The 15,494-nt window shown below is 50.1% G+C and overlaps 1 protein-coding gene across 1 annotated transcript; it reads left to right on the forward strand.

Moving 5' to 3' along the window:
- Window positions 1–11,252: 11,252 nt before the first annotated feature.
- LOC111157853 (major facilitator superfamily domain containing 5) lies at window positions 11,253–13,616 on the forward strand. Its single transcript, XM_022519546.1, has 2 exons — window positions 11,253–11,414; window positions 12,004–13,616. Exon 2 carries the CDS (start codon window positions 12,022–12,024, stop codon window positions 13,372–13,374), a length of 1,353 nt encoding a protein of 450 aa, XP_022375254.1. The 5' UTR covers window positions 11,253–11,414; window positions 12,004–12,021; the 3' UTR covers window positions 13,375–13,616.
- Window positions 13,617–15,494: the final 1,878 nt, after the last annotated feature.

The following is a 15,494-nucleotide window of genomic DNA, read 5'->3' on the forward strand; positions in this document are numbered from 1 at the left end:
ATCAGACAAGTTAAGCAGCTTGCCCAGATTGCACAGTTAGGAAGTGGCAAAGCTAAGATGGGAACCCAGGTCCTGGTGGTCCTGAGTGCTCTTTTTTTTTTTTCCTTTTAAAGATTTTATTTATTTATTTGACAGAGATCACAAGTAGTCAGAGAGGCAGGCAGGGAGAGAGAGGAGGAAGCAGGCTCTCTGTGGAGTAGAGATTCCGACATGGGACTTGATCCCAGGACCCTGGGATCATGACCCAAGCCGAAGGCAGAGGCTTTAACCCACTGAGCTGCCCAGGTGCCACGGTCCTGAGCACTCTTGACCATAGCAGGCTTCCTCCTTTTCCACAGCTGCCCCTCTCTCCATGGGATGGGAGTCTTGGGAATTCAATGCAATCCAGTTCAGCAAACACTTATCACCTGCTTCATGCCAGGCACTGATAGGTGCCAGAAATACAGGGAAAGTCGCTGTGCTTAAGATCTGGTGGAAAAGATAGATATATGGGCTAGAAAGTATTTAACTTCTGCATCTTGATCTGAACGAGGTGGCATGGACAAGAGGAAAAAAAAAGTGATACTTTATTTTCTCTTTCTAGGCAGAATATATAAATACATTACGAACAGGGTACAGATAAACTGGAACAAACCAAATACCTATTTAACTGCCATCCAAGTCAAGAAATAGTATTTTCTGGGCGCCTGGGTGGCTCAGTCATAAGCGTCTGCCTTTGGCTCAGGTCATGATCCCAGAGTCCTGGGATAGAGCCCTGCATTGGGCTCCCCGCTCCATGGCAAGCCTGCATCTCCCTCTCCCACTCCCCAGGCTTGTGTTCCCTCTCTCTCTGTCTCTCTCTGCCAGGTAAATAAGTAAAATCTTAAAAAAAGAAAAAAGAAATAGTATTTCCTGCACTCCAGAATTTCCCTGTGTCCCATAATTTCTTTATTTTGTTTTAAGATTTTACTTATTTATTTGACAGAGAGAGAGAGAGAGAGAGATCACAAGCAGGCAGAGAGGCAGGCAGAGGGGGAGGGGAAGCAGGCTCCCTGCTGAGCAGAGAGCCCAATGGGATGCTGGGCTTGATCCCAGGACCCTGAGACCATGACCGGAGCCAAAGGCAGAGGCTCAACCCACAGAGCCACCCAGGCACCCCTCTTCCCATAATTTCTTTCCTCCCCTAAGAAGTAACCACTATCCTGACTTCTGTGATAATCATTTCCTTGCATTTTTTAAAAGATATTATTTATTTATTTATTTATCTTTTGAGAGAGAGAGAGAGAGAACAGAGCAGGGAGAAGGGCAGAGGGACAAGCAGACTCCCCACTGATCAGGTTGCCTGGCATGGGGCCATGGGGCTTGATCCCAGGACCCTGAGACCATGACCCCAGCCAAAGTCAGATGCCTAGCAACTGAGCCACCCAGGGGTCCCTTCCTTGTTTTCCCTTATAGTTTTAGCACCTATGTATGCATCCCTAAACAATATTGCTTAATCTTGTCTGTTTTTGAGGTTTGTGTAAATGAAATGACACTGTATTACTCTTTTGTTCAACTTCCTGTTTGTGAGACATATCCAAGTTGTTGCACATAACTCCCTTTTTATTATTGCATAGTACTCAGTTGCATAAATATATCACTATTTATGTTTTTATCCTACTGTTGGTAGATATTTGAGTTGTTTTCAGTATGCCCATCATAACTAACACGGCTAAGAACATTCTTTTTTATTTTTTTAAAAGATTTTATTTATTTGACAGACAGAGATCACAAGTAGGTAGAGAGGCAGGCATAGAGAGAGAGGGGGAAACAGGCTACCCGCTAAGCAGAGAGCCCGATGTGGGGCTCGATCTCAGGACCCTGAGATCATGACCTGAGTCGAAGGCAGAGGCTTAACCCACTGAGCCACCCAGGCACCCCCAGCTAAGAACATTCTTGCATGTGTTTCCCAGGATGTACATGCAAGAGTTCTTCCAGGCTATAAAACTAAGAGTCCTGGGGGACACCTGGGTGGCTCAATTCGTTAAGCGTCTGCCTTCAGCTCAGGTCATGATCCCAGGATCCTGGGATCAAGTCCCACATCCAGCTCCTGGCTCAGCAGAGAGCTTGCTTCTCCCTACTACTCTGCCTGCTGCTCTCCCTGCTTGTACTCTCCCTCTCTGTTAAATGAATAAATAAAACCTTAAAAAAAAATTCTTAAAAAAAAAAAAAACTGGGGCGCCTGGGTGGCTCAGTGGGGTTAAAGCCACTGCTTTCGGCTCAGGTCATGATCCCAGGGTCCTAGGATCGAGCCCCGCATCGCATCGCATCGCATCGGGCTCTCTGCTCAGCAGGGAGCCTGCTTCCCTTCCTCTCTCTCTGCCTGCCTCTCTGCCTACTTGTGATCTCTGTCTGTCAAATAAATAAATAAAATCTTAAAACAAACAAACAAACTTAAAAACAAAACAAAACAAAAAAACTAAGAGTCCTGGGGCACTGCTGTCTCAATTGGTAGAGCATACAACTCTTTTTTTTTTTTTTTTTTTTTAAAGATTTATTTATTTATTTGACAGACAGAGATCACAAGTAGGCAGAGAGGCAGGCACAGAGAGAGGGGGAAGCAGACCCCCCGCCGAGCAGAGAGCCCGATATGGGGCTCGATCCCAGGACCCTGGGATCATGACCCGAGCCGAAGGCAGAGGCTTTAACCCACTGAGCCACCCAGGCGCCCCAGAGCATACAACTCTTGATCTCAGGGTCGTGAGTTCTAGCCCCACATTGGGTGTAGAACTTACTTGAAAAGCCAAACTGGGACACCTGGGTGGCTCAGTCACTTAAGCGTCTGCCTTCAGCTCAGGTCATGATCCTGGAGTCCTGGTATCAAGCCCCACATTAGGCTTCCTGCTCAGCGGGTAGCCTGTTTCTCCCTCCCCCTCTGCTTGCCGCAGTGCTTACTTGTGCTCTCTCACTCTCGCTCTCTCTGTGTCAAATAAATAAATAAATAAAATCTTGAAAAAAGAAAAAAGGCCAAACCAAACCTTAGAGTCAAAGTGTTCCTATAGGCAATCTCTATTAGATAATGCCCAACTGTTTTCCAAAGTGGTTATACCAAATACACAGGAAGAACGTTCTAATCAGGGGTCAGGAGTGAGACCAAGAAGACCCACACACTTTCTTGCCTAAAACCCTCCTTGGTTTTCCCTTTTACTGGAGTAAGATCCAAGCCCCTGCGGGGGTTCCCAGGGCCTTGCGTGTTGGGGTCCCTGCCCTGTTCCCTACCTATGCCATTAGCACTCTCCTTTACCCCCAGTCCCACCAGGGTCACCACCTCTGCCCCACCCCCATCCTTCTGTTGAATGTTCTTCCACTATATCTTTTCGTGGCTCTCTCCCTCATTTCCTTCAAGTCTTTGCTAAAATATCCCTTCTTGGTGACACTTTCCTTGACCACTTAATTTAATTTAATTTTTTAAAAGATTTTATTTATTTGACACAGAGAGAAAGAGATCACAAGTCTGGAGAGGGGAAGAGGGAGAAGGAGACTCCCCGCTGAGCATGGAGCTTGATGCGACACAGGGCTCCAACCCAGAGGACTCTGGGATCATGACCTAAGCCAAAGGCAGATGCTTAACTGACTGAGGCACCAGGCAATGCAGACCACCAAATTTGATGCTGCAACTTCCCACATTCCTTATACCCTCCTCAGTTTTGTTTTTCTCCATAGCCCAGACACCTGGGATGCATTCAGCCTCAGATAGCTCCCCCTTGGTCTGCTGGGGCTTGACAGATTATATCTCCCCAAAACTTTTTTTTTTAAGATTTTGTTTATTTATTGGACAGTGAGAGAGGGAACATAAGCAAGGGGAGTGGGAGAGGGAGAAGCAGGCTTTCCGCCAAGCAGGGAGCCCAATTCATGGCTTGATTCCAGGGTCCTGGGATCATGACCTGGGTCGAAGGCAGAGGCCCAACAACTGAGCCACCTAGGTGACCCTTCCCCCAAACTTTTAAGTGCTGTCATACCTGCCAGTTTGGGGGTTGACTAGTTGCTCCTGCCGAAGGACCCATCTCTCTGAGCCCCTTGTTATCAGGGCACCGTGGCTTTCCCACAGCTATTCTCAGGCTCTGAAATCAGCTCCTGTATTTGTTTATTTACTGGTTTGGTTTTGGTCCCCACCCTGCCCCACCCCTCACTTTCACGGGAGCTCTGTGAAAGAGTTAACTTAGCTGTCTTACTCACTACCTGCTACACGGGTAAGTCCTCAATAATACAGTCTTCCAGAGACAGCAGGGCACCCCACCCCCACACCTGGGATTTGCCCTGGCTGGAAATCCCCAGAACCTAAGCATCCTCCCTTCACTGCCAGCTCCCGCCAACATCCCTGGCTCAGTGTCTCAGACAGCCCTGCTGTAGCGGCTGCTGCTGCTGCTTCCCTAAATCCCTTGGGGACTGTCTGGGAGCTGGAAGCAGCTGGTCTGGCTGTTGGGCCAGTGGCCGTCGGGGCCAGAGCAGCACGTCGGGCAGGGGTCCTTACCCAGGCAGGTGTCAGATGCCTGGGTGCCCGGAGCTCAAGAAAAAACATTTTGATTGAATAAAGGGGAAGGCTTCAGAGATGGGAGAACCTCACCAGGCAGAGAAGAGAAAAAGAGCATTGGAGCAGAGCAAAAGGAACAGTGGAAACAAAGGACTGGAGGCATGAAAGCGAGTGTCAGATTCGAGGTGTTCTGCGTTCTGCGCTGGGACTGGCTGGAGAGTTTTCCGTGGAGGGCATCCCTGGGCAGGCCTTGAAGGGGAGGGCTGGCTGGGGAGGTCTGAGCTCCAAGCAGGATCAGCAAAGGCTCAGCCAAGTCTTAGATTTTTAATCCTGCCCCCACCCCTGCCTCTTTTAGTCCGCCCCTCCTACTTCACCCCTGCCTTTCCTTTTACCCAGCCCCCAGCCTGGCCACTCCTGCAGCTAAATGGACTTCTCTCTCGGCCTACGCTTGGGACCTCGGAACAAGAAACCCACTCACCAACAGCCCCCTCCACCCTCCGGTCACGGCCCACCAGCAGCAGCCTCTCCTTGCCTGTCCTGTCCCCCTTCTGCCTGTTTTTGCCCCTGCCCTAGCTGTCCTCTACCCACCTGCTCCTGCACCACCTATCCCTCCTATGCAGCCCCCTGCCCCTCCTGTCCAAGCCTCCCTGGCCCACCCTGTACTTGCTCCTGCCCTCCCTGCCCTGCCTGCCCTCCCTTGAATTGTCCACACAGCTCCTGTAGCCTGTGCACTGGTCCGCACTTGACCTGTGGCCACGGCTCACCTTGCCCAAATTACCCTTGCTCCAAAGGCCAAGCTGCCTGTCCCAGCTCCTGCTTGGGCTGCAGTGACAACTGTGGCTGTGGCCGAGGGGCTCCTCCAGGCTGCACTGGCCGCTGCTTCAGGGGACAACGCACCTCTCAGAGGCACTGTCTGATAGTCTAGCTGGGCTGTTGCCCCCCCTGAGAGATTGTCAGGCTCCTGGAGCCCTTTGGCCAACTGCTTCCTCTGGGGGGAGGCAGAAGTTCTGGAGTGAGGATAGGGATCAGCTAAACACCTTCACCCAGGCAGGTAGAGGCAGAAGGCTGCTCAGAGTCCCAGCCTCCCCCGCTCAGTACCTGAGAGCGGTGCATCCGCTTTGATGTTAGTTTCTGGGCATGCTCCCCTGGTTCCAGAACATCCTCTTCTGCCACTTCTGGAATGGAAATCGTGCTTCCCAGAGCCTCCGTCGTGGCCGCTGAAGGTGAGCAAGTTGACTGTTCTCTTCCTCTAGTCAACCTCTGCTGGAGATCCTTCTTGGCTCATCGTCTCTGTAGTTTGTGTGGATAAGGTGCGTTCCTCCTCCAGAGGCAGGAGGGGATTCTTGGTCCAGGGGACACTGCTTGCCCCCTGGACCTCCACCCATCTCCCTGACTGACGCAAAAGTCTCTGGATCCCTTACCTCCCACCGTGAGTGGGGCAAAGAAGGTCAGTGGCTCTAGGACCAGAAGAGAATGCTGAGCAGAGGGTTCCTGGCTCTTCCCTCCCCTTGGATCTCATGACATCCTTCATGGTCCTTTGCTTCTAGGAACCTGGCATTCTCTGCCTGAATGTCTTGTCTTTCAAATCTCTGAGTACTCACGCAGTCTCATGACCTCAATCTTCCATCAATAATCGCATCTGCTACATCCATGCTCATCTGGCATGGGATAAGGGAAGCTGGGAACCCTGGACTCAGGCTCCCAGTGATCCCATCCACATAGCTAGTCAGAATCCCAGGTCCCTGGGGGTGGGGATGGGAGTTTGGAGAAGTGACCAAGAGGAAGCTGGAAGTAGAAGCCCCGGGTATCTGCCCAGGCCTGGGCCCTAACCTGAGAGCCCCTAAGCTCCTCTCCACATTCCTCAAGTCCTCTGACACTAGTCTGTTTCAGTGTTCTTTTTTTTTTTTTTAAGATTTATTTTTTTGACAGAGAGAGCACAAGCAGGGGAAGCAGCAGGCAAAGGGAGAGGGAGAAGCAGACTCTCTGCTGAGCAGGGAGCCTGATGCAGGGCTCAATTCCAGGACCCTGGGATCATGACCTGAGCTGCAGGCAGAGGCTCAACCGACTGAGCCACCCAAGCGACCCCCCTTATTTTTAAGATTTTATTTTGTTTCACAGGGCACCTGGGTGGCTCAGTCGGTTAAGCCTCTGCCTTTGGCTCTGGTCATGATCCCAGGGTCCTAGGATCAAGCCCCATGTGGGGCTTCCGGCTCAGCGAAGAGGCAGCTTCTCCCTCTCCCTCTGCCACTCCCCATGGTTGTGCTCACGAGCTCGCTCGCTCTCTCTCCATCAAATAAATAAAATTTAAAAAAAAAGATTTTATTTCGTTTCAGTATTCTCTTTCTTAGCCTCCTTTCCTGGGACCCTTTGTTCTGTCCTTTCTATCTCTGTGTAGCCTTCTGTTTACCTTTCCTCTGTCTGTCTATATCACTCTCTCCATTTCTACTTCCTTCTTTCTGTCACTGGGACATTCTGCCTTCACCTAACTTTGTGTCTACATCAGTTTTCCCCATTCTCTATCCCTCTATTTCGCTCTCCATTTCCCCATCTAATTAATTCATTAATTTTAAAGATTTTTTTTATTTGACAGAGAGAGCACAAGCAGGGAAAGTGGCAGGCAGAGGGAGAGGGAGAACCAGGCTCCCTGCTGAACAAGGAGCCTGATGTGCGACTCAATCCCAGGACCCTGGGATCATGACCTGAGCCAAAGGCAGCTGCTTAACGACTGAGCCACCCAGGTGCCCCTTCTTCCAACTTCTTATTCTGAAAATCAGCAATCAAAAAGGAGAAGAATTGGGGGCACCTGGCCCACTTAGTCTGTGGAGTATGCAACTCTTGATCTTGGGGTTATAGATTCAAGTCCCACATTAGGTATAGAGGTTACTTTTATAAAAATCTTTGGGGGAAAAAAAGAATTAAGCATTTACGCTGCCTGTCCTATATAAACTATATTTCAGGGTAGCCAAATAGTTCCAAGTGGTGGAGAAAACTTCTCATTTACTGAAGAATTCCAGCTAATATAAAAGAAATATGGAATTAGAAAAATCATTTTGCAACCCTTAATGAAATAATGGATCAAAGTAAGAATTATGAATGGATGAAACCAAAGATGACGGTTGATGGGGAGCTTTATAATGGAAGAATCAATCTGTCACCACCTGACCCCACTGATAGGTCTTACCATCACTAAAAGGGGCACAACCACCCACCGTCTACCTCCTGATGTGATGTAATCTGAAGTCCTCGGCACCATCCGTGAAAGACTTGCCAAACAAAGGAAAAAACACAAAAAAAAACTGAATGTGATTCATATCAAACCTCTAGAACTAACTTCCATTCAACAGGAAATATCAGGGATGGAGGAACAACTTAAATGACACAACAAAGAAGTGAGAAGACACATCCAGAATGTGGAATCTTTTCAACGAAATCTGACCCAATTTCTTCAACTACTGAATGGTTGGGGGGAGAGATAATAATAATAATAAAAAATAATAATAATAAAGGGACAGCTATTATATGGAACACATGGACATTGTTTGGTTCCTGATTTGGACAACCCAACTGTAAAAAGACCATTTTAGAGTTGGAGCCTTTTAATTATGGACTGTATATTTACAATGCCAAGAAATCAGTATTGATTTTGTTAGATGTAAAATGGCTTTGGGGTTAGGTTATGCAAGGAAAGGGCCTTATTTCCTGGAGATACATGTTGAGGTATGAGTGAAGTGAACAGATTTAACTGTTGGATGAGTATTACCAGCTAACATGGGCCGGCACTTTTTAGACTAATTTATCTGGATTTACTTACTTTTAGATATTTTGGCAAATAAAAAAGGACAGAAAGGAGAAGAAGGAACAAAGTGAAAAAATTAATATTATTGAATTAACGATATAGAGGTTCATAGAACTATACTCTCTACCTTTGTGTATGTTTGAACATTTTCATAATAAAAGTTTTAATGATGCTCTTCTTGTGAGCAGGGTTCCTAGTTTTCCCAGAGCATCCTCCCACCTTCCTTGAAAACCAGGACTCCTCAATACACAGACCTCAGCCCTCCTTTCTCTCTACTAGAAACATGTCCTAGAGATGGGCTGTGCTCACAGGATGACTTTTTTTCCCTCTAGTCCTCTGCTGGCACATTTCCCATGTTAGGACCTTTCCCCGCTCTGCTTCTCAGTTCTGAGGGGACAGGGGAGACTTAAGACTAAATATATTTTAATAGGTCCCACAATATGCAAAAATAATCCAAAATAATGTAATCTTGCTGTAAGTCTCTCTCTGCCAGGTGCTTCTGAGCAAAATGTAGCTCAACAATGGGAGAAAACTGGCCTCCCTCCTGGAGAACAGAAAGCCAGGAATGTAAAGCCAACCTGTTCCACTTCTGCCTTCATTCAGGATAACCTTCACCCTATGTTCTCACTCACTGAATGACCTTGGGGAAATGGTTTTTGAGTCTTTGTGTTTCTAGACGAATGCATGCGAATGACTATCCCTTTCTACTCTGTAGGATTTGCCAGTTAGGAATAAAGGCACTCTAGAACTTGCAGGATATAAATCTTAGCTGTTTACTTTGTCATAAGAAAGTATTTCTTGGAGTGCCTGGGTGATTCAATCTGTTAAGCATTGGACTCTTGATCTCAGTGTCATGAGTCCAAGCCCGGTGTTGGGCTCCACACCGGGCGTGGAGCCTACTTTAAAAAAAAAAAAACCAAAACTATTTCTCAAAATATAATCCCAGGCTCTCCCACCTCTACCCTCCAAGCCTTAGTATATCACCTGTGCAAATGAGTGAACTCATTTGATCTTCTCAGAAACCACATGAATGTGGAACTGGAAAGACCTGGGTCCCAGTTCTAACTCTACCTCTTTCCATGAGATTCTGGGCCTATTATCTAAGCTTTCCAGCTGTCAAGGATAATAGTACCTACCTTATGGGTTGTTGTGACATGACATAATTGATCTATAGCAGATGGCCCAGGAATTCTTAAAACAGAGTTTAGATGCGTATAGGTAACTGTTTGATGAGTGTTACCAGCTAATATGGGCCAGGACTTTTTCGACTAATTTATCTGGATTCGCTTACTCATTTATTCATCAAATATTTATTGCATGATTTTTACTTACCGATAACTTTTCTTTTTACTTTCTTTCTTTTTATTATTATTTTTTAAATCTCTGCACCCATCATGGGGCTGGCATCCGCCTCCCCCCATCAAGAGTCAGGTGCTCTGGGGCGCCTGGGTGGCTCAGTGGGTTAAGCTGCTGCCTTCGGCTCAGGTCATGATCTCAGGGTCCTGGGATCGAGCCCCACATCAGGCTCTCTGCTCGGCGGGGAGCCTGCTTCCCTCTCTCTCTCTGCCTGCCTCTCTGTCTACTTGTGATCTCTGTCAAATAAATAAATAAAATCTTAAAAAAAAAAAGTCAGGTGCTCTTCCAACTAAACGAGCCATGCAGTGCCCCCCCCAATTACTGTTTTAAGTACTGGGAATACAAGTGAACAAATAGATAAAAATCTGTAGGGAGAAGAGATAGTATGTAAGTAAAATATATAGTGTGCCAGATGGTGTTAAGTACTATGGAGAAGATGCAGCAAAGGGAATAGAGGCTAGAAGGACAGTAGGGAAATAACTAGCAGAGGTGGTGCTGCTGCTGTTTTAAACAGGATGGCCAAGGAAGGCCTCTCTGAGAAGGTGACATTTGAACAGAAAACTGGAGGGGCTGGAGGGAACCATGTGGGTATTTGGAGAAGAAACCAAACCTTTCAAGGCACGGTATGCAAAGGCCTGGGAGATAGCCAATACAGATGGAGTAGAGAGTCTGGAGGGAGAACTGTAGATGAGGTCAGAGAAGTAGCGGAGGAACAGGAGACAGAGGGTTTTGTAGGTCATTATAAAGACTTTGGCTTTTATGCTTAGTGAGATGGGAAGCCATTGGAGATACTACTAAGGCTGGAGTACAGGGAAAATAACCTCTCCAAGGTAACACAGCTGGTAAGTGGTAAAAGTGAGCATTCAGGAACAGGGCTGAACTTTATTAGCCTTTTTTTTTTTTTTTTTAAGATTTTATTTATTTATTTGACAGAGAGAGACCACAAGTAGGCAGGGGAGGGGGGGAACAGGCCCCTTGCCGAGCAGAGAGTCCCATGCGGGGCTCCATCCCAGGACCCTGGTATCATGAGCCCAGCCGAAGGCAGAGGCTTAACCCGCTGAGCCACCCAGGCACCCCTTTATTAAACTTTTACTTGGGCACTGCTCTCCTGTGACGGCAGACAAAGGAACTGGGACATGAAGAAGTCGAAGTCGTGTGGCTTGTCCAAGGCCACGCCATGGTAAGTGACAGGGGTGGGATTTGAGCCTTAGCCCGTCCTCATGCCGGAGTCCAAGTCCTTAACACCACGCTGCCTCCCTCAGGTGTCTGGGCCATCCTGACGTCGGGCCTGAAGGTCACTACAGTGAGAGAGGAGGAAAACCGGGGAGCCGGCTTGGTTTAGGGCAGCGGTGTTCCTTCGGATGCTCCAGCCAACGAGTCTGCGGGACTGCGGGCATTCTCCCTGTTACGGAGGGAGAGAGAGAAAATGGGTTTTTATTTCGGGGCGGTCCCGCAGGTACCCGGGAGTGGAAGGAGCGAGCGTCCCGGGAAGGCAGCGGACGAGACCAGTTTACCGCGATCTTGGCTACTTGGGCGCCAGTCTTTGGGGCTAGGGGGCGGAGAAGGGGCGGAGCTTGAACGCCTCACCCCGTCACGTGACGGGGCCATCATGGCGGCGGCCAGAGGCCTACCCGGCTCCCGGAAGCAGGCTGTGAGGGGCGGGCGCGCTGCTGGAACCCGAACCCGAGTAGGATCCGGAGGTAGAGTGGGTAGGGCGGCCGGGCGGCCTGGAGCCGGACGTGTCCGGGGCGTCCCCGCAGACCGGGGCAGCAGGTGAGACGGGGTCTGGGCGAGGTGCGAGCAGGTGTGGCGGCGCTGGGCTGGGACTAGGGGGCGCCGGGGGGTGCCTATGACCCGGAGGAGCGGGAATCCGAGATGCACGCGCGTGACCCTGTAGCAACTCAGGAGGCCTGCGCGGGCGGGAGGGATGCCCTCGACAGATGGAAAGACTTTGAGGGCAAAAACGAGCTCTCCAGAGAGATTGGGGGGTAATAGAAGTATGCAAAAGGTGTAGTGGAAGAGGACAGCACCCCCTTAATTTGTGGAGCAGGGATTATGGGATTAGTGTATTAGAGGGACTCACTCTTCGCTATGCCAGGCAAGGGTGGGGCGAATACTCAATCTTCTCCGCTCTCCTCTTACCCCTCCCTGCCCCACAGTGTCCTAGGAGACCTACTCTGGCGGGCCACTCCTCCCACCCACCCGACTGGTCCCTCCGGTCTGAGCTCTAGGGGAGTGGAGTTGAGGGGTGGGGAAATGCAGTTGGGGGGGTGGTGAAGCTGACTTCTGCTTAGACACTCAGCCCCTTGACACGTGCTACCTGGGTAATGGATGTGATTATGAGCCCCCCTTCCTTCTCTAGGTCGTCCGGGGGCCCGCCATGCTGGTGACGGCCTATCTTGCTTTTGTGGTCCTCCTGGCCTCCTGCCTGGGGTTGGAACTGTCAAGATGCCGGGCAAAGCCCCCTGGAAGGGCCTGCAGCAACCCCTCCTTCCTTCGGTTTCAACTGGACTTCTATCAGGTCTACTTCCTGGCCCTGGCGGCTGACTGGCTCCAGGCCCCCTACCTCTATAAACTCTATCAGCATTATCACTTCCTGGAGAGTCAGATTGCCATCCTCTATGTCTGTGGCCTTGCCTCCACAGTCCTTTTTGGACTGGTGGCCTCCTCCCTTGTGGATTGGCTGGGTCGCAAGAAGTCTTGTGTCCTCTTCTCCCTCACTTACTCTCTGTGCTGCTTAACCAAACTCTCCTGGGATTACTTTGTGCTGCTGATGGGCCGAGCACTGGGTGGGCTGTCTACGGCCCTGCTCTTCTCGGCCTTTGAGGCCTGGTACATCCACGAACACATGGAGCGTCATGACTTCCCTGCTGAGTGGATCCCAGCTACCTTTGCCCGAGCTGCCTTCTGGAACCATGTGCTGGCTGTAGTGGCAGGTGTGGCAGCTGAAGCTGTGACCTGCTGGATGGGACTGGGGCCAGTAGCGCCCTTCGTGGCCGCCATCCCTCTCTTGGCTCTGGCTGGGGCCTTAGCCCTTCATAACTGGGGAGAGAACTATGATCGGCAACGTGCCTTTTCGAGGACTTGTGCTGGAGGCCTCCGCTGCCTCCTGTCGGACCGCCGCGTGTTGCTGCTAGGTACCATACAGGCCCTGTTCGAGAGTGTTATCTTCATCTTTGTCTTCCTCTGGACGCCTGTGCTGGACCCACATGGGGCTCCACTGGGCATTGTCTTCTCCAGTTTCATGGCCGCCAGCCTGCTTGGCTCTTCGCTGTACCGCATCGCTACCTCCAAGAGGTACCACCTTCAGCCCATGCACCTACTGTCCCTTGCTGTCCTCATCGTTGTCTTCTCCCTTTTCATGTTGACTTTCTCCACCAGCCCAGGCCAGGAGAGTCCAGTGGAGTCCTTCATAGCCTTTCTACTTATTGAATTGGCCTGTGGGCTCTACTTTCCCAGCATGAGCTTCCTGCGGAGAAAGGTGATCCCAGAGACAGAGCAAGCTGGCGTACTCAACTGGTTCCGGGTTCCCCTGCACTTACTGGCCTGCCTGGGGCTCCTGGTTCTCCATGACAGCGATCACAAAACGGGCACTCGGAACATGTTCAGCATCTGCTCTGCCGTCATGGTGATGGCTCTGCTGGCAGTGGTGGGGCTGTTCACCGTGGTCAGGCACAATGCCGAGCTGCGGGTGCCCTCACCCACGGGGGAGCCCTATGCCCCTGAGCTCTAACCCTGTTCCAAAACAAGGGGGCTGGACAGGACTCTTGGATCCCACCTCTCCAGGGTTGTACAGATCCCTCTGTGACTGACTTTGCAACTCTCTGGCCCCTCAGTCTGCCCTGGGGCCCCTCCTGCCAGTGCTTTGAGTTGGAGAGCACATGGGGGATGATGGCCTAGAAAGAAGAGGCCAAACATTGCCTCTGTGTTACTCCCTCTCCCCTTTCCACTTAAAAATAAACACGTTTAATCGATTGTTGATGTGATTCACTCATCCTCACCTGCACCGACTTCCATAATTTCTGGTGAGTTGGAACCTGCAGAGTTCGAGGATAGAGGCGGGCTCACCTGCAGAAGGCATTTGTATTTCTAGCCTTGTGAAGACTGTCTCCAGCTTAAACTGAGAGCTGTAGCCTCTTAGCAGAAATGGGTGGGAAGTGCCTGAGGCTCTGAGGTCTTCTAGATCTTGTCACCCTGGGAACAGGTATCATCTCTAGTTGCCCAGCAAGACCCTTGCTTCACATCCAGAGTGAGACAGTCTCTGGAACATGTGGGGTGAATGCCCACGCCACTGCACAGAGATTCCAGGGGCTCGAGTTGCTTCTATGACCACCCGGTGGGGCAGATCTGGGACCTGCCTGCAGAAACGAGCTTGCAGCTCAGCACGTGTATGCTACCTGCCTTCTGCCTTTTTCCAGCACCACCTGGGGCTACCAGGTCCTGTGTCCCGTATCCTTGCATGAAACCTAAGCAAAGGGCTAGCAAGGGGAGAGAACAGCGAATGGCTGAGGGACTGGGACACCCTGTCTGTACCTTACTCTTCCCCACCCAGCCTCAATGAGGGTGAGGAAGCCATCAGGGCAGGAAACAGTACCAGTTCTGTGGGCCCCTCCCTGCCTCACCTGATTTTATCTCCCTTTCCTCCTCCCACCAAAACCCAGGCTTCTCAGGGAAAGCGGAGCCAGCCTTAAGAAAGGTGGGGATGAAGGGAGGGTAGGCTCAGGGGTATGTCCTGGAATGTGCTTGAGCTGGAGATGGGGGGACCCACCCATTTTTGGAAAGGGTTTGGCACTATTTCCCTGGGTCCCAAGCTACTTTCCAGACAGGAGGATGCAAGATGTACCAGGACCTGCAAGTTCCAACCTGTGTGGAGAGATAACATCAACTAGGGCTACAGGAATGCAGCGTGGATGTGATTCTGCTGGGGGAAATAGGGGGAGGAATGAGTGGGGGGCTCAGGTCCCTATTCAGTGAAGGGGGGACAAAGGGGTCTCCCACCCAGACTGCAGGGAATAGAAGTTGAGGTTAAGTACAGAAAAACATACATTTTCCTTCCCCCATCTTGAGGCTGAAACAGAGTTCTCTTGCAAAATTCTACTTCCTCTTTCTGCCCTGTTGAGCTGAACCTAGATATATTTTATAGTTATTTGTAGACTCTCCATCTCTCTCTGCCACAGTGTGGTCTCCTTGAGGACCGGAGCAAGTTGTGTCTTCTTTGCCTTTGTCTTCATATAGACACGCAGTGGGTGCTCTGCTGAGACTGTGGTCAGTACATATCTGGAGAGGAGAGACTAGCTCTCGCCTTGCATTTCAAGAGCTGCCCATTTAGGAAGTCTACTAGACTAGAGTCCAGAGCCTAGTTAGTGATTTGGTCTTTGGGATGACAGTAATTATTTACTAATGGAAGCATGAGGGAGCCCCCACATTCCTAGGCAATAAGGAAATAGAAGAAGAGACAGACTAATGAGGTTCCTTTAATTTTGTCCCTGCTGAGCTTTCCCCAAAGGGGTTGGTGGTGGGTAGAGTGGGAAGGACTCTCTCCCATCAGAGGCACAGGGAATTAAGAGCTCCAAGGCATCTTTGACATTGTCCATTCAGCCTTAAATATATTTTTATTAAGCATCCGCTGTATGCCATGCAGTGTATTTCTAGGTGCTGGTAAATTTATAAAGAACATGTAGCACATGTAGCAAGTGAATGGCAAAGCCAAAGCTAAACTGGGCTTCTTGCTGCCTGCCTAGTGCCCCTTCTATGACAGGTATTGCCTGTGTTCCCTGGGTCTTTGCCGACCCGCGTCCCCCCACCCCCAGCCTCGCTCCCTCATCCCAAGCCCCATGCTGGGAGAAGGGCAAG

The sequence above is a fragment of the Enhydra lutris genome, unplaced genomic scaffold (genome assembly GCF_002288905.1).
Source record: "Enhydra lutris kenyoni isolate GAN:26980312 unplaced genomic scaffold, ASM228890v2 scaffoldscaffold56, whole genome shotgun sequence".
Classification (NCBI taxonomy): Eukaryota; Metazoa; Chordata; class Mammalia; order Carnivora; family Mustelidae; genus Enhydra; species Enhydra lutris.